Genomic DNA, 20,128 nt, shown 5'->3' on the forward strand with positions numbered 1-20,128 from the left:
GAACACACCACACTCCTCACAGACAGTCAGTAGAATGCTGCAAAAGTGAATTACACTCTGCAACAGTGGGGAGAGCACAGGAACAAAACATCAAATCTTACCTACTGTTGCTTTAACAGTTGAGTCTTTCTTTCCATTAGTGACAATGCCCAGATACATTTTGCTTTAACAAGATCAGAATCTGGGAGTGTGCAGATGCTGCTTACCCACGAGGGCCCTCCGTCGTGTGCGGACACCCACACAGTCAGCCGTGCAGGGGGAGAACTTGGACCAGTTGGTGAGCTGGCAGTCATCTCGGCACGGCAACTGGCAAGACTGGTTTATGGGAGGCATGGAGCTGGCATATTTCAAACACTGGCCTATGTCTGCTACTGACCCGTCCAGCTGCCGACATGAGACCGCTGCAGGATAAAACACACACACAGGTTAATACATCACGGATACACACACACTCTGCATGACTCTGCAGGATTAGGAGGGCCATGGTACAGTGCCACAAAGTGAAAGTGTATGGAGATAAACCTGTGGTTCCACTCTCCGTGTCTGGAATTCCCTTAAAGTAACACTGGGTAGTATTTTTACTTTAAATTTCAGATTCAAAGTAATGGTGATGCTTAAATTACTTGTAATAAGGGGGAAAGAGTCTTTGTAATTGCAACTCTGTACTCAGTACTGCAGAAACTGCACTATGTAACAGGGGAAGGTTTTTGGACTGTGGGAGGAAACCGGAGCACCCAGAGGAAACCCACGCAGACACAGGAAGAACACACCTCACTCCTCACAGACAGTCACCCGGAGGAAACCCACGCAGACACAGGGAGAACACACCACACTCCTCACAGACAGTCACCCGGAGGAAACCCACGCAGACACAGGGAGAACACACCACACTCCTCACAGACAGTCACCCGGAGGAAACCCACGCAGACACAGGGAGAACACACCACACTCCTCACAGACAGTCACCCGGAGGAAACCCACGCAGACACAGGGAGAACACACCACACTCCTCACAGACAGTCACCCGGAGGAAACCCACGCAGACACAGGGAGAACACACCACACTCCTCACAGACAGTCACCCGGAGGAAACCCACGCAGACACAGGGAGAACACACCACACTCCTCACAGACAGTCACCCGGAGGAAACCCACTCAGACACAGGGAGAACACACCACACTCCTCACAGACAGTCACCCGGAGGAAACCCACGCAGACACAGGGAGAACACACCTCACTCCTCACAGACAGTCACCCGGAGGAAACCCATGAGACACAGGGAGAACACACCACACTCCTCACAGACAGCCACCCGGAGGAAACCCACGAAGAAACAGGGAGAACACACCACACTCCTCACAGACAGTCACCCGGAGGAAACCCACGCAGACACAGGGAGAACACACCACACTCCTCACAGACAGCCACCCGGAGGAAACCCATGCAGACACAGGGAGAACACACCACAGAAGGCCTGTGAAATGGCTTGGGGTTGGAGTGGAAGATGGAAAAACACAATTCAACGTTGTGCTGTTCCCGGCTGCTGGGAAGATAACAGATCTCTGCAGCTTCTAGAGGATGTGCATGTCCCTTAAGACTTGTTCTTTACACTGCAGACTGCTTTTGGAGTGAGGTAAAACATGGTACAAACAATCAAACCTGGATTGGCCAGTGAATATACCACTCCAAGCTAGCACTGACTGCAGGGGAGGATCTGAGCTTATTAGGCTGTTAGCAATGGTGAGCCGCATGTGATGTGCTAATATGGTCAGCTGCAGGGTCATGTTAGAAGGGCAGGTGGGGAAGGTAACCAGTACCATGCAAAATACTGTGAGGTCTTGACCCTCACTAGACCTCCACAGAGCAGGTACGATTTGAGTGGTGGACCATTCTCAGTTCTGCAGTGACACTGATATGAGTTCCATGAGTGGACTGCGGGACTGAGAATAACAGCCATGTTATGATTCTTGGCTACTATTGTTTATTTTGATTATTAATACTAATATCAGGATTTCTGACATGTCTGAGTGGGACGTGCTGGCTAATTCAGTGATGAGTTGACTGATGCCGTACCTCTGGTCTGAAGCCCTGCTCCACAACCCTCCTGAGCTCCTTTACTTTCTTGGCGAATGCTCCACGGAACCAGTTGACATCGACGCCATTTGTGGGTTTTCCACCTGTAAATATATGCGATTAGCACACTCCAAATAATCAATATCTTGCAATATAAACATGCTTCAGATGTTAGGAAACATTTTTTTGTCTAGAAAGTCACCCTTTCGTGAATTTGAAGTTCTCGTTGATAACTACGGATCTTGACAGTGATTGGCTCATGGCTGGCTCGCCAATTATCGGCTTGTGAAGTCATTGGAGAAGTCGTGGAGCATAAATTAGACAAGAGTCGTGCATGTGTGACGAGAGAGTAGGATTTGTTTGAAGACAGATATGATAATGTCTTAGAGAGGTTAACAATATATTGTTGACTCTGTCCCACCACCCCCTCCAGGGTGTATTCCCGCCTTGCGCCCAGTGATTCCAGGTAGGCTCTGGACCCACCGTGAACCTGAATTGGATAAGCACTTACAGATAATGGATGGATGGATGGATGGACTCTCTCCCACCATAAGATGGAGCATACACCAATTAGTGGGAATGTTACCACCATCAATTTTTCCAAAAACCCCCACAAGCCTCAAGGTTATAGACTAGTGATAAATAGGCAGATAAGAAACAAACAGCTCTAAATGTTTAATTTACCATTTTCCAACATTATACTTCACCAGTAAATGTCTTCTGACAGCAAATATATATTTATCTTATCAGAAGAAAACGTTATATCTCAAAGTTTGTAATATACTTTTTAAGATTTGTAACAATTTTGGAAACTGGAAAATACTGGCAGCATATTTTGGAACCTGCTTTAGGACAATTCCAGTGAATATCAAGAGTTTTAACCTTGTTAGCACTTCCACGTGGTGCTATTCATATGCTAGGATACATATTTGGAGTAAAATAAGCTGTCAGTGCCAGAGCTTTTCTACCATGTAGTTTTCCAAAATCAGTCTCCAACAAGCAGATTCAGACAGTCAGGTGTTTTTACATCACAAACCAAACACTCAAAGCACTCTTCAACTTGAGTTGTTGGAGTGAATGCATAATCAAAAGCAGTATGTTATGGTGAAGAAGCCAGAGGAAGCTGTTTTTCCCTATTATCAAAACAATGTCAGAGACCAGTTTAGTTTACAGAGGCGTCTTTGCCAAAGGAGAAGTGGTGAGCCTTCAAGTGAGTTAAGGGGTGTGTTGGTTTTTCAGCCTGCTATAGCTCCAGCAAACTTATGTTGAAGCTAGGCACTAGCAGCATCCCAGAACAACTGAGGGGTAAGGAGTAGAGGGGATAGTGTGGGAGAACGGACTTTTGCTTGGACTGTATTTGAACTTTGTGGGGATTTTTGAGGGATTTGATTATGGGACATTCATTCAGTCTCTTCCGACCTTCATCCTCCAACTTTCCATTTTATACCTTGCAGTTGCTACAGTAGGTAGATCTGAGATGGTGAAAAAGAGGACATGTATCGGGGGGAGGGATGCTTAGCTGAACCTATGTGCTTTTAGGTCCTTTACATCTTTATTTGCTGCAAAAAAAAACATGGGAATTTCTTTTTTAATTCATCAGAGAACTTACATTTACGTTTTTACGGCATAGCTGCTCGAGATGAGGGTAGGTACATGAGCTTTGCCTGACGTAAACAAGGACTACTGACGTGCAGACTGACCAATTAAATGTTTACAGAGAAGGTTATTGACCAATAACGGTAGGTCTACAGTCGGACCGTCCAATCAGAAGATTTTACGCTACTTCACCACGCCCCCTTCTCACTCAAGCGAACCAATCGGAGTAGGGGAGGGCGGGGCTAGTTTGTGAACGAAACTTCTAGAAGTTCTATGTAAGCTCTAGAAAAACAAAATCCCGGACGTTTGTGAAATTCCGCCCGGACGTTTTTTTAAGTCTAAAAAAGAGGACATGTCCGGGTAAAAGAGGACGTCTGGTCACCCTATGCTACAACACAACAAACAAACAGAGATTTGTGTGTTTGAATAAAAATGGACCTGGTAAAATTGGACCTGGAGGCACAGACTAATCCCATAGTTATTAATCAGTGTGCGCTGAATGGGTAGCGTTACATCTAAGCAACTTTTAAGGCTTTACAGATTATTCTGGACTTTACTGGATTGAATTTTGATGAACATAGCTGAGTTTTTAGGGTTTAATTGATGACCAGAGGATTGAACAGAAAGCCCATGTGAAGTAGACAAAGTGTTGACAGTAAAAGTCTTCATCAACCTTACTGTGGCCCTACAATGGCCATAGGAGTGTTTTTGTTTATCTGCTGAGGCTCGCTTGCTCAGCCTTTAGAACTGCCCCTCCAAGGCTCAAGCGAAACTGTTGCTTACTTTTGCATCATCTAGCCACAGAGGCATCTCACAGCCACAACATTAGAGCCACGCGCCAGGGGTGTGTACCTGTAAACTGGACACGCTGAGCTCGAAGAGGTGCTCACACAGTCTTTCTCTTCATAAAGCACATCGGGACAGTCCAGTCCACCATTGGCCGGCCTCTGGATGACCACACGGAAGCGGGACTGTTTGATCTTCTGTCCACTGGTGACTGAAGACACACCTGCTACAGAATTAGAGAGGGCAGAGTCAGCCCATGAAGCCACATGACAACTGCAAACTTTCACAGCCCGTTTTTTTGTTCTACACTCTACTATACCTCCAAAGTTTGGTCGCTCAAGTTGGTTGGTTCGCTAATAACGATGCTGTCAGTCCATTGTTCAAATGGTAAAATTTGCTTTTCCTTATCTATTTCCCATTTTTATTGATTATGTTTATACTTTGGGAGTGGAATTTTCAATTCTGATGCCCTGGAGTGTCAAGAAAAACAGGGGCAGGGGGAGTAAAGGAACAGTGCTGTTTCCTCCCTCAACATCCATGGTTTTAGTGCCCTTGAGCAAGGCACCTAACGCACAGCTGCTCCCAATGCACTCTGGATTTATTTGTGTTCACTTCCCCTTAAAGCAACACTAAGTAGTATTTTTACCTTTAAATTACAGCTTCAAAATCTTTGTAATGCTCCACTGACTTGTAACAGGGAGTCGCTGCTAATCCGATCTCAGCACTGCAGAAACGGTACTACGTAACTCTTAGAGAAGGGTAAGAATGTACCTGTTGGGAGTTAGGTTCCTTGCTCAAGGGTACTTCAGCCATGGATGCTGAGAATGAAGATAGAGCTGCTCCTTCACCCCGCCCCCCACCTTCTAGCTTTCCTACCAGTCAGGCCACCTCCCCAGTCCCAAGCCCACTTCTATAACCTTTAGACCATGGTTGCTCCCATCTCTGAGACAATGTTTCAAGAAATAAAGCAATGCTTTCCTTGTTGTTTCCTGGGAACTCTCCTGTCACAGGAGCAAGAGAAATATCCATGGCCACTGATTTCAATTTCTAATGCTCTGTTAGAGGCTAACCCATTCACCGGAACCGAAATCTCATCCGAAATCTGAAAGTGCTAACGGCTACACCAGAAGATTAATGTCCCTGTGGGGAGCGAGAGGTCAGTGGGCTGTGAATGATTATCTCACGCTATGAAGATAAATCTCAGGTAAGCCACACTGCCCTCCAAGGTTGTAGAGATCTGACTGCCCCGTTTGACCCATGAAAGTGTTCTATGGTTTTTGACCAAAACGGTGTCTTATTAACTGCAGGGAACTGTATTTTGGGAGGTTGCTATTTTTTAGTGGTCCAAAAAACATAAGAGTTATGTATTAGGGAGTGTTTAGGGATGATGTACCTGCGTCACAGGATGTTTGACAGGCCGTCCATTCACTGAATGGTGTCACTATGCAGTCCTTCTTACAGGGCAGTACACACGGTCTCACAGACGCTGGCCGAGGACCATCTGGACACCTACACACACAAACACACACATACATATTGCTGTATGTTGCTGTATAGAGTAGACAGCACTGAAATATTGAGCTTGTTCACCAACGTTCATTCAAATTCAGAATCCTGGACCACATTTGATACTATGTCCAATTGTTCCAAGCATTTGAGCTGTGCTTCCGATCACACCATGTCTTACATGCATTTGAGAAGCCATTCTATGACGGTATTAAGACTCCTGACTCTAAAACGCCTGGAAAAGAGAGTCCCGAACTTCGTTAATCTATTGCTCAGTACTCACTACACACTGCAGCGTGGTTCAGAAAGCATCCAGGCCTTTAACTTGTGCCCTTTCCAAATCCCCACCCGTCCAAAATGGGATTAATTATCAGGCTTAGCTTCTGCCTGTCACCCCCATACACACCACCTGCTTCACACATCACTATCAGCAGCTTGAGGACCTGCATGCTCGAAATATATAGACTCAGATTCACAGAATTACACACACACTCTACCTGCTTTACATCATCTTACACACTTTCATCCAAAGCCTTCTTTGCTTTAAGTGGAATGTTGCAGAGGGTTGAGAATTTTGGCATAATTCAATCGTTGAGAGTTTACTAACTGTACAGGGCAAATACACACACACACACACACACACACACACACACACACACACATACTAGCACAGAATTGCAGTTAGTGTTCTCCTTCAAGCATGTCGAGCTCTCTGAAGATGCTGTGAGGTGCTGTGATGGAACTGGAGTTAAAAATCGAATAAAAATTAATAAAGACTTTCTCAGAAGTCGGATGTTTGAGTTCATTCATTCATTGTCTGTAACCGCTTATTCAGTTCAGGGTCGCGGTGGTTCAGGAGCCTGCCCGGAATTATTGGGCACAAGGTGCCCACACCTACGAACTGTGGAAGGAAACCGGAGCACCCGGAGGACATGGGGAGAACACACCAAACTCATCACAAAGAGTCACCCGGAGTGGGAATTGAACCCACAACCTCCAGGTCCCTGGAGCTACGTGAGTGTGCTACTCCCTGCTACGCCACCGTGCCGCCCTATGTTTGGGTTCACTTGTGTTAAACAAAATACAGGAGGTCCTCGGGTTACGTCAGTCCTGAGTTACGATGTTTCGTGGTTACAACACATCTCCCATTTAATGTATAAGGCCTTGTTTCGACTTAAGTGGTTTTGCGTCGTAAACGTCATAACGTGAACTTCGTGTGTGGTGTGCGCGGCGGAAGAATACACGGTTACGCGGCTCGGGACTGAGGAGGATAGGTGTTAGGATAAGATAAGTGCTTACAGTATGTTATTTACGTACAGTGTGTACGTATGTTCCGACTTACACCGAAAATCGGTTTACGACGCGACGTAGGAACGGATCAACGTCGTAAGTCGAGGACCCCTTGTATATTATTCAGTGTTGACTTCAATATAAAAAAATTATAATAATAATAATAAACATGTGCATACATCTGTAACAGAAGGTTAGTTTATATTTTTGCTCTCAGTATTATCCCTTCTGTGTGTTTACCCTTAGAGTGTGATGTCACTGTTTTTCCAGAAAGATAAGAAAAAAAAACAGAATATAAAGAAAGTATATAGAACAACTCCACTATGAACGGCACTGTCTAGAATCAAACAACTTTTAGCATTAAAGCAATAAGGTAATGCCTCGAGGTGTTCTAGTTTTAGTTTGGAGGTAAAAAATAATAAAATTTCCCAATTTTCCAGCCCCTGAGGGAAATGAAAGGCAAGATACAAGAGCAATGATAGCAGCAACAATTTTTCTCCCAGAAATAAAATTCTGTTGATTCCCTGTTGTTGACTCCCATCCCCAGGCCTGAGGCAGATAAAGGCTTTAAAACAAAAACCGCTTCCCTTAGCATCATGTTCTATTGATTCTATCACACAGCAATAATCTGCTTTTATCAGTGCTATGCTTTATGAATGTGAGGTCAACTTTAATCTGCGGCTGTACGTTAAGCACCGCTCTGGCGCTGGACGATCCGCGCTGGATCAAGTTGAACCAGTAAAAAATAAAAAAGCAGCTGTAGCCCAGGGCCAGGCAGTAATCTGATCTTTGGCCGTATCCTCCCGGGCTTTGTCTGCCGTGGCCGTTCTGTGCCTTCATCCAATTGAGATGGCTCAGCGGCTGATCAGGGTCAGTGTGTAACGTTGTGAAGCCGGACCCTTCATTAGCGTTATGCTAGCAGTAGGAACAGCCACAGTGTAATGAAGCTATAGTGCCATGCTGGGACGATTTATTTTTAATACCAATAGATGGGGTAAATCTGTGTCTGGGAGATCCTGCAAATCCTATGAAGCTCTACCACACACTGCTTTATGGGGAATGAGGTTGAGTGTGAGGGCTTGGCCAAAGGCAAATGGCTTACTGTACCAATGTGTTAGCTGTATAAGGCTGATATAGGTAAACATTAATTATATTATTATTCATTATAATTATATTAGATTAAAATCCCAGGTTTATTTTTTATGGCGTTCAATTTTGTGAAAGCCAGTTAGACTAGCTAACCCACTAGAAAAGTTGTGACAGCACATACTGACATAATGACACGGTGGCAACTTAAGTAAATTTGAAGTATATTTCCCTAGAGTGTTTTATGTATTAAGTTTATTAATTACAGCTCTAGAATTACATTCTAGTAGTGTACTTTTAACTGTACTATTTCAATATTCTTGTGACTACATTGACCTAATAATTAGTTTATAAAAGCATAATTTTAGTGTACTTTAGGTGTAGGAGTAGTAAACCTCAAGTGCCCAACTAGTTTCCCAGTAAACAAGGGACGTCCCTGGACGTTCAAAATAGGTCTAAAAGTAGTCTGTCCGTCAAGGACATATTTTAAACGTCAATGGACGTCCAAAATCCATCTTAATAAGTTAGTTAAGGGGTGACCAATCGATAACGTCAGTGGACGTCCAAAACACGTTTTATGCAAGTAATTTATTTTGGGACCAATTAATAACGTCAGTGGACGTCCAAAATACGTCTAATAGTAGTCTTTTCAATGTCTGTGTTTGGACATCTTTTCAACTTTCATTTTCAACCTTAAGAGAACGTTGATTAGACGGCAGTCAGTACGTTATTTCAACGTTAAATCAACGGCTAAATGTTTACTGGGTTACATCTACATTTTATTTTGTAGTGAAACTACATAGGTATACTTTACTAGTTTTATATTTCTATCCCACTTACTGTGAATTAAACCTGCTACAATACGCTCAACCCCAGCCTGGTATCATGGTGAAAACATACATATTTTTACCCAAGATTTGTAAACTGTGTAAGAAAGAGACCTGAAGATCTGGCAACCCTGAGGTAAAAAAAACAAAAAAGCTATAAAACAAAACTTTGCTGAATCCTAAACATAAGTCTAAACTTAACAATTAAAATAACGTTACATTTAGAACTGAATTTATCTGCAGAGTCCAGAAAGTTATAAAAGCAGTGTGTTGTGTTTGTGTAATGCTGTCGCTAACAGAGAACACTGCTGTTTTCATACTTCTTCTTTGGTTAGAGTCTATGAAATGAAAAAGCGCCACCAGTGGATAGGGTCTCACTAAGTGAACATACAATAACTACACATTATGGTGAAGCAAAGTGTCCTCAACATAGAAACGAAAGTGTTTTAGCAGGTATGGTACAGGGGGTCCTCGACTTATGACGTTGATCCGTTCCTACGTCACATCGTAAACCGATTTTCGGTGTAAGTCGGAAGATACGTACATACTGTACGTAAATAACATACTGTAAGCACTTATCCTATGCGTACGTTTGCGACACAAAACCAAACAAGGCTTTATACAGTAAATGGGAGATGCCATCGTCGTAACCACAAAACATCGTAACTCGGGACTGACGGAACCCGAGTATTTTAGTGCTTTAATTCCATTTTAGAAGTGAAATCATGCTCCTTAGAAGAATATTGATTTATCTATTCTTTGGTTGGGCGGCACGGTGGCGCAGCAGGTAGTGTCGCAGTCACACAGCTCCAGGGACCTGGAGGTTGTGGGTTCGATTCCCGCTCCGGGTGACTGTCTGTGAGGAGTTGGTGTGTTCTCCCCGTGTCCGCGTGGGTTTCCTCCGGGTGCTCCGGTTTCCTCCCACAGTCCAAAAACACACGTTGCAGGTGGATTGGCGACTCAAAAGTGTCAATAGGTGTCAGTGAATGTGTGTGTGTGTGTGTGTGTGTGTGTGTCTGTGTTGCCCTGTGAAGGACTGGCGCCCCCTCCAGGGTGTATTCCCGCTTTGCGCCCAATGATTCCAGGTAGGCTCTGGACCCACTGCGACCCTGAATTGGATAAGCGGTTACAGATAATGAATGAATGAATGAATGAATATTCTTTGGTTAATAACACTGTGCACATTATAAAATATTACTATTCTCCACCAAACTAAGAGCCATACTCACATTATGAAGAATAGTTCATTATAATTATCTCAATTAAATATAAAAGTAAACGCCAAATATACTTAAATGCATATAATATGTGAGTATAAGCCTAGAATACTTAACTGTAATCGTGTTTAATGTAGTATTTTATAATAAGGGTATATACATTCACAATACTTAAGACAGTAATAAACCTTAATAAAAGGTTACCCAGTAAACATTTAGCCGTTGATTCAAATGTTGAAATGACGTAATGACTGCCGTCTAATCAACGTTTTCTTAAGGTTGAAAATAAAAGTTGAAAAGACGTCCAAACACAGACATTGAAAAGACGACTATTAGACGTATTTTGGACGACCATTGACGTTATTAATTGGTCCCAAAATAAATTTCTTGTATAAAACGCATTTTGGACGTCCACTGACGTTATCGATTGGTCACCACTTAACTAACTTATTAAGATGGATTTTGGACGTCCATTGACGTTTAAAATATGTCCTTGACGGACAGACTACTTTTAGACCTATTTTGAACGTCCAGGGACGTCCCTTGTTTACTGGGTAGGTAATGTCATAATTAATCATTACTTAATGATAAGAAACAAGAACTAGCATTAACTACCATTACCTTTATTCTATATTAATAATGCTATTTTTGTTCCTATCAGGATTTAATGATTAATTGTGACTTAATCATTTAATAATGCGTAATGAGTCTTATTACTTAATTCTGTCTTAAGTACTGTTTATTAACCTAACCTTATTGTAAAGTGTTACTTTTAACACAGTTTTTAGCACATTTTTTGTACGTGAAATGTCTGTTAGGGTTAAAGAATAAAGTGACAATCATGGGGTTGTGACATAACATGTCCATGCTCTCTGAAGTGATTTTGGTCCTGTTAGTATCGTTGGGATGAGTGGGATGAGATGAAGTGTTGTGCGTGATCCAGCACTAATCATCCAACATCAATCCCTGACCTCACTAATGTTTATGTGGCTAAATGCCATCAAACACACAACAATGTGACACCATCTGTTTTAAAGTACTTCTAGAAGAGTGGAGGCTGTTAACTGCAGCAAAGGGAAGACAATAAAAAGCAGTATACACAAGACATTTTCTCCTTTGTTGCTGTAATAGCCAGTAATAGATGGACAAATTTGGTCATTTATAGCTTCACGGCCTCAGTGGACACAGGTGCAGCAGGTTTATTAGGAGATAATGGACTGCAGAGGACAGCGCACCCCTTTAAAGTGGGCACTTGACTAAACTGCTACAAACTGTAGTTAGCAATTATCCAATATAAAGCACTACAATGGGTTTTAAATACCTGTAAAAGCGTTGATCTGAAGCACCCCAAAAAGTAAGCACAATACAGAGAGTACTTAATGTCCACTGGAATTTGAAACACATTATATGTTTAAAACACTGAAGGCTTAAAGTGTTTCTACTCAACGTTTCAGTTTCCACTTTCCGTGTGACTGATGCTAATGCTAAATATGCCGCACGGTCCAAAGAGAAATTATTCAAATGGAATGGAATTCTAATTCCTCTGCAGGCTCTGGAATTATTCCACCAGCGTCATTAAAAGCAGTTCACACGTTTAACCAACAGGAAAAGCCAAAAATACAGTTTGCTTCTCTCCTCCAAGCTGTCATTATTTTCCAATTACAGTTAAATGTCATAATTGGTGGTGTGAGAAGATGTGTCTCATTTAACACGCAGTCTTTGCCAAAACAGATCATTAGCGTGCCTTGGAAAAACCATTTTTACCACAGTTAATCACTCTAAATATGATGCTGCAAGTGAGAAATATTAACTAGTTACATTTACAGTATGTATACACTAAAGAATCACTGGATTAGGAACACCTACCCTGTATCTAAACTCATAACAACACAACACACACTAACACACCACCACCACCACGTCAGTGTCACTGCAGCTGAGAATGATCCACCACCCAAAATCATACCTGCTCTGTTGGGGTCCTGAGGGGGTGGAAGAACAGGGTGGAATGTGTATAAGAATGTATGCAGAAAAACAAGTGGACTGCAATCTGTAATTGTAGATCTACAAAGTGATTCTTTATGGTCAGGAATTCGATTTGACAATACTACATTATCATATATGCTTAAGTACATCACCTACCTTTTATCTACACTCATTGTCCATTTTATCAGCTCCTCGGACCATGATGGGGCACTACATATTATGGGATGGAGAACACATTGCTCCTCAACCCAATACTGGGACGATGTATAACACTCTGGCCAATGATATTTGCCAATGTGACTTCAGGCTCATGCACAGCTGCTCCAGAGTGATAAAATCTGTTGCCATTGCTTGGGCAACCGCACTTTTACTTATGTATGGATTCTGCCAAAATTACTTTGGGTCAGTAAAATGGTGTGAAGTGAAAGTGGGTTTGTAACTCAGCTTGTCATTCTCTATGTGGAACATCAAAGGCATGGGCCTAGAGGTTTGTGTGTGTGTGTGTGTGTGTGTGTGTGTGTGTGTGTGTGTGACAGTTTGAGTGATGGAGCGAGACCTGGAGCTCTGTGTGAACCAGAGCTCAGCTGCATCACAGATAGCACTGGGCTAGCGGACGGAATATTCAGCACAGCTCAGATCTGAATGATAAGTAGCAAATGGATTTTACATCTCTGCGCTGGACTGACGAGGCTGTGGCCTCCTAAAGATACAGTTCAGCTAAAAACAGCTAATGTTGCTAACAAGCAACGGAGGCTTATACTCAGCAAACTTTATAGCTAAAATATTTAGTTGTTTTTAGCTGTTTCAGTTGTTTTTTTTTTTTAGGTATGACACTGCAGTGTTTTTCTAGCTACAGTACCGTTGGATTTAAGCTATTTCACTTCTATTTTTTAGCTATTTTGCTACTGTTCTTTTCTAGCTAATCCACCATTGTGGATCACAAGCTAATTGCGGGCTGCTGCTAAAAGATAATGTAGCTATGATCTTTTTTCTAGCTACTTTATCTTTTAGGAACAGCCTGCAATTAGCTTTAGCTTTTTTGTCCAAAAAAAAAAAGAAAACAGAAAATTAAAAGTGTTTTAAGACATAATTTAGCTGAATCTGTAAGATTCTACCTGGTGAAATTTGAGTTACTTATTAGCGATATTAGCACCGCAGCTCCAGTCTGAAAGCTAATGCTAGCTTCAAATAGCAAACATGTAAAGGTTAACTGGACTGAAGAAAGGGAATATTGTGTGAATTCAATTTTTCATAATAGCATTTTGTCTCTCTCCTTGCCTGATTTTATCATAGGTGCCTTATTTGTGTAGATCGCAGATATCTCTCGCATCTTGTAGCGATTAAATTGCATTAAAGAATCAAACCCTCTTAATTACTGCCATTATCATCAATGGAAAATGAAGCAGTTTGAAAATGACTGGACTAATTAGCCTGTTTGTGACTCCATGTTTATTCCGTTTTCCCTCGCCTAGTTTTGCCTGGAGAGGAGAGATAGGCTTTGAGAGCGGGCTGCTGTCTCCCTGAAGCAATCTGTGCCTGCCACTCACAGAGACAGAGAGAGACGTGCACACACACACACACACACAAGCATACATGCACACACACACACACACACGCTCTAACATGAAGCAAAAACTCTAAAGCATTCTCATTAGCCCATTCAGGGACTCTTAAACAACTTGGGGACTTGAGAATGGGGTTGAGTATTTTGATGCGTTCTTTGCCCTACTAATGAATTAATCAGTAAAAGTTATAAAAGTACTCATTAGAGGCAAAAATGTAAAATGTAGGTTGCGTATTACAGCATCATCATCTTCATCATCATAATCTTAGACATTATCTCACATCTTGCATTCTACACGCATATAAAACTGAAAAATCATCATTCTTAATGGTTGTTTTGGGTAGATTTTGTATTTTTGTCATAGGACTGACGAGCAAAATGGATTGTATAAAAGCTTGTAATAGCAAACATATCACATACCATAGAGCTGAAAGAGCAAGACCCAGCACTGGAACTACTTAACAACAACCTAACAACCACCTGGAATATCACTGCAACTAAATACCAGTGGCATAAACACCCAAAGCCCAAACCAAGTGCAAAATCCCAGTGACTGCCTGAGATTCTATATCTGCTTCTTAGCAACCACAACAAATAGCATAGCAACGGCAAAAGTCAGCTTAATTTAACTTAAGTCATACTTTTTTGGGGGGACCTGACCCACGTTGACCTTGACGCAGATGACCTTGCGGGTCTGCATGCCCATAGCGCAGGTTGGCTTATCTTGGCCTGAGGGAACACTTTTGAAGCTGGTGCTGGTGGAGTTGAGCGTGGTGACCGAAGTATCCTCCATGCATGGCCCCCATGGGCCGGTCTGCCAGTGGTACACGATGCAGGCGTGTTCATTACAGTTCCTCACTTCCTGCAGAGCACTCGTATTGGGACAAATGGTACCTCCTGTAAGAGAATGGACACAGTGTGTTAGAAAAGGCTTTCTCTGTCTAAACACAGCTACTACGGCAACTCCCAATGAACACCTCTAATTTCAAAAGTAATATTGGGTAAAATGATGTCAACAAGCTTCTAGTCACAGAGTTTAGCATTAATTCACTCATGCATCATCAGTAACCATATATCAAGTTCAGGTGGGTCTGGAGCCTACCCGGAATACTGGGCACAAGGCGGGAACACACCCTGGACGGGGCGCCAGTCCTTTGCAGGGCAACACACACTTACACGTTCACTCACACACCTATGGATAATTTTGTGTTGTCAATCTACCTACCAATCAGAGCACCCAGAGGAAACCCATGCAGACACAGGGAGAACACACCACACCCCTCACAGACAGATAGTCACCCAGAGAGAGGCTTGAATCCACAACCCCGGTATCCTGAAGCTGTGTGACAGCAGTCAGAGCATTTAGCAGATGCTCAGATGTTTTTAATATTATTATTGTTATTATTCATGTAACAATATTAGGAGTCTTGCCCAAGGATTCTTATTGGTGTAGCATTTTGTTCATGCTCAAATTGGGAACTGAACATTTATCTGCAATGTGAAGGGCAGCAGTGTTACCAACTACAACAACAACCAATGCCAACTGTTGGAGTAATGGCTGGGGTTACTCTCTCATCTCTAAACGGATGGAGAGGAAACACTCCAGACTCAAGGCTGCTCACTCCCTGGCACTGAGGGTGGTTGGTGGAGTGAGTTTGAGGGTCCCTCAGCTCTCTTGAATAATTGCTGACATTCCCCTCTCTCCGGGTGATGGAGAGGCCCACTGGGCCCTGTGAATCAAGCCCTGTCCATCCAGGAGAGGAAAACCAGCTCCGTAACGAGGAGGAAGCACTCCCACGAGCCACTCTGCAAACCAGAAAATACGACTCTTACGGAGCCATGCGTTAGCCCTGAGAGGTACGACGGGAAAAAATTACAGACACTGTGCTGTAAAACACCCCACAGAGAAAGGAACACAGTTCCCTAAATTAGAACTGTACGTCTAATAGAACGATTTTTACAGCTGGTCTTTTATTCCGTCGCACACTGGCCTTGTCTTGTCGCGAGAAGAACAAATTCTGTAAATCTCCTAATTGTTAATTATTCCGAACTATTTTAAACATTTTTACAGACTCAGTGGTGGATGACAGATGTAGATTACGACCTGCCACTGGTTCTACGAGTTGCCCACTGTGCTGGGATTCAGATTCTGTGACTTTTAAACCCTCACTGACCCAACATCTAAGTCCATTATCCAGGTCTCCTAGGAGACAACATCAATACTGTAAAAGAACAAGTTAAATTCATCTGACTGACGAGGTGTTTTTCAGAGATGTGAAGGAAATCATGAAAGAATGCAGCAGGTAGCAGTGGACCAAGAAATGAAAACATACTTAGACCTTATCAAAGATAAACGTAGATAACAAAGAAGCTCTTCCAGTGTAAAATAACTCTGTAACGAAAAACAAAACAGCAATATGTAGCTGCTTATCCGTGAAGACTTCTTGGCATACAGCACATTTCTCAGAAGTCTATTTACAGAAATGTTTTACCGAGATTTATGGAAGCGCAGCATTGTTTGCATCATTGTATCATGCCACTATTTTTATTCCCTTTACACAATTTAATTCCATGGTTGGATGGAAACCTGGCTGTTTACAAACAAACAAAACATGAAGAAAAAAGGGATGCCAAGAGAAATGCATCATGCAACTGAAAATATGATGACACCCACATAAAGTACAGATTCACTGCCACTGGGTTTGATAATACCCCAAATCCATTGTGGATAGTATGGGAGGTGAAGCTGCCACGCATTGCCATTTGTAATTGGATACAAATATAGTGGGTGGGCGGGGTGGAAATTTTATGTAACCCGTGGCACATTGGCATTGTGTATAGGGTAGGGGGGTAAATAGATGACAAATGCATCCATGGCCATGCAACTACGTAACTTTAATACATAAACAGCCCTCGAACAGGACAAATAATAAAAGCATTTGGGCCAGATAATCTTTGTCCTTTCCATTTAATGTTTGGCTCTAAGATAAAAAAAATAAATAAATAAAATAATAATACATAGCTTTTTACACCTTTTCATGGACTAGTTGCTGCTGCTCTGTGTTTGTTGCTGTTGTACTAAAATAATGATTCAGATGCCATTTAAGCAATGTTTGCATAGAGGGTGTGTACATGACCGATCAGTGCTGGCATGCAAGAAAGTGGTCCCTAAAGGTAACACGGAAATCATTACAAAAACACACAATAAAAAATAATTCATTCATTCATTCATTATCTGTAACCCTTTTCCAGTTCAGGGTCGCGGTGGGTCCAGAGCCTACCTGGAATCATTGGGCGCAAGGCGGGAATACACCCTGGAGGGGGCGCCAGTCCTTCACAGGGCAACACAGCCACACACACTCACACCTACGGACACTTTTGAGTCGCCAATCCACCTACCAACGTGTGTTTTTGGACTGTGGGAGGAAACCGGAGCACCCGGAGGAAACCCACGCAGACACAGGGAGAACACACCACACTCCTCACAGACAGTCACCCGAAGGAAACCCACACAGACACAGGGAGAACACACCACACTCCTCACAGACAGTCACCCAGAGGAAACCCATGCAGACACAGGGAGAACACACCACACTCCTCACAGACAGTCACCCGGAGGAAACCCATGCAGACACAGAGAGAACACACCACACTCCTCACAGACAGTCACCCGGAGCGGGAATCGAACCCAAAACCTCCAGGTCCCTGCGCCACCATACCGCCACACAAAAAATTGCAAAAGCCAAATCCTTGACATTTATTGAGATCTAGATATCCATTCTTGGTCTTTTTTAAGACCCATAAAGAGTTTATGTCCAGGGAAAAGAGAACGTACCATTACTCAGCTACTCATCCCAGACCGCTGAGGCCAAAATAGTTTGGATCTCACTGTCAGACAAGTTGGGAAGCTCTGTTTTTAAGTGCTTCTTCCCTGAAACTCTCCCTTGTTAAGAGCTGATGGAAATGTGCAGCATTTTCTTTTTGCACTCCCTTCATTTCTAGCTTAGCCACATAGCCTTGGAGTGACACTCTAAACCCTCTTCAAATCTTGGTGTTAAGCCAGACTTAGGAAGTCAAAACCAGAACTAAGCACTGAAAAAAGCTGTTGAGTTCCAGGAGTGACCCTCTTTAGCAATACTAGCAGTATTTAAGTTGTTTATTTATTTATTTATTTTAAAATTCGTGTTTGTGGTATAAATTTCAGTCCTCTGCTGACTCCCTCAAACCCGGTCTGAAAGACATCCATAATGCATAAAGGGCTTTCTGCATGAATGGCTGCATTTAATACGCGCCTCCGACGTTAGCGCGCGAGGCAGATGTCTGTAAAACAGAAAAGGCCAACAGCACAGAGTCACGATGAAGATAAAAGTAATGTTTGTCTTCAGAGTGGGGGATTTATTCAACCCACCAGGGCATTTGCCTGCAAATTGTTCCTCAAAGCAAAGCAATTCAAGCAAATGATCTAACACAAGTAATGCTCATGGGCTAGTTTGCGGCATGCTAATACCGCGCTTTCGCTTCTGAGTCTGAGGAGAGTTTGGAGGGATTTCTAAGGGGTTGCCAAACACTTTCTAGTGACACATGTACAAGATCCAACATTAGCCGCACCAGCTACTACAACGTAAACTACGTCTACGTCAACACTGCAAGAAGAGAACAGCTTTACCAGAAAGCTCAGGAAACTTTGGAACCTGTGTAAGACCTTAAAGTAAGATACATAACACAAATAAAAAATGAGTTTCTGAGTCCAGAACAACCATTTTGAAGATCCTATAAAGCCACACCAGATCTAAATCTATAAATAATTTATTAATGATCCAAATATATATGTTTACCCTCCATTACTGTAATCCACGCCACTACCATCGACGCCACTGTGAAGACAAACAACTCCAGTCAGCGCAGAAATGGCTAACTATGACAAATATGCAACAATATTCTTGTAGTCACCTTCTCCAGCGTTGTAAGCCAGTATAGCTCTGGTTCTCATCTGCTTGCCTTCTGCTGTTTTGCTGGAGCAAGTCTGGGAGCAGGTGGACCAGGGTGTCCAGGGGCTTAGGACACAGTCTTTAGGGCATGGAACCACACAGGGAACAGAGGGCAGGTACACTGCATCAGCACACAGCTCCTTAATCACCTCCTTTCCTGCAAAACACAAGAGTTCATCAGTGGGAGCATTTACACGATGGCGATTTTAACGCAAACAATCTGCAATCGATCTTCACGCCTGTTGTATGTGAATGGCTAGAATTCTACTTCCCAGTCCTGTCGGTAAACATGTACCTAGTATAGTGACTGCTATTACCAGGTAACGCCATATTGTTTTTATTGAAAATATCTCAAACATGTAACACATGGTCCAATATGATCCTCACAATCCACCATTACAGAGCAACCACAACAAAAACAAGCACACCCGTGAGATTTAGCCACTGATAATATGCCGCAGTGCCTCTAGGAAACTGGGCCTTCATTAGTTTGCAAAATGCATTATGCCTCAAAATATATTCCGCCATGTTCCAACGCCCACACACAGGGGGAAGGAAGAAGCCAGGCATTTAAGTGGCAAACGCTCCAATTACCATCTCCAAACAAATATTAGATGTGGTCAAATGCAGTGTGAAATCAAAATACCATCCGCCCCAAGAAGCAAAGCAGAACTCCAAGGTGTATTCACGCATAGGATCCTCCTGCAGCTGTATGTGCTGCTGTGAATTCAATTGTTAATCAGGGCCTAAAAATAGAGGAAGACTTGGGCTGGAAGCTCCCATGGGCTTTGGCAAATTTTACACTGGCGCATCTATAATTCATGACATCTTAACATCTACAGTAGACACTTTCTTGGGGGCAAGTGTACCAGCTTTTGATGCGCGTTAAAAAAGACAGCATGCCACACTTGCACTCTCTCCAAATCTGTGATATTCTCGTGTGGAGAAAGCATTTCATGTTGTCTTTTTTCTCTTCGATTGGCTCCACATAAACGTCAGGTTGAGGTATAAGCTCTGAACCAACGTCTAAACTCAACCAGGGAGCCGATTGTGGGGGGAACAATAATACCTGATGAGAAACGGTAACCCCCAACCATCCCCCCAGAGAGCACAAAATAAGGCGAATAAACATCTCTGGCTTTTCTTATCAGGCCAGTGATGCAACACCCACATCGATCAGTGAAACGCAGTGTGGCCGATTGTGAGCA

The 20,128-nt window shown here is 42.8% G+C and overlaps 1 protein-coding gene across 1 annotated transcript in view; it reads right to left on the reverse strand.

The window, feature by feature from the left end:
- The window catches only part of thsd7ab (thrombospondin, type I, domain containing 7Ab), a 144,626-nt gene that overhangs the window by 41,562 nt on the left and 82,936 nt on the right, over positions 1-20,128 (reverse strand). Inside the window, exons 8-13 of the mRNA XM_066676647.1 lie at positions 18,883-19,077; positions 14,574-14,829; positions 5,850-5,965; positions 4,523-4,682; positions 2,075-2,178; positions 207-401 (exon numbers count right to left, since the gene is read on the reverse strand). Coding sequence (XP_066532744.1) covers positions 207-401; positions 2,075-2,178; positions 4,523-4,682; positions 5,850-5,965; positions 14,574-14,829; positions 18,883-19,077 — 1,026 coding nt within the window. The remainder of the gene's footprint in view (positions 1-206; positions 402-2,074; positions 2,179-4,522; positions 4,683-5,849; positions 5,966-14,573; positions 14,830-18,882; positions 19,078-20,128) is intronic.

This window comes from Hoplias malabaricus, chromosome 1, assembly GCF_029633855.1.
Source record: "Hoplias malabaricus isolate fHopMal1 chromosome 1, fHopMal1.hap1, whole genome shotgun sequence".
In the NCBI taxonomy this organism is placed as follows: domain Eukaryota; kingdom Metazoa; phylum Chordata; class Actinopteri; order Characiformes; family Erythrinidae; genus Hoplias; species Hoplias malabaricus.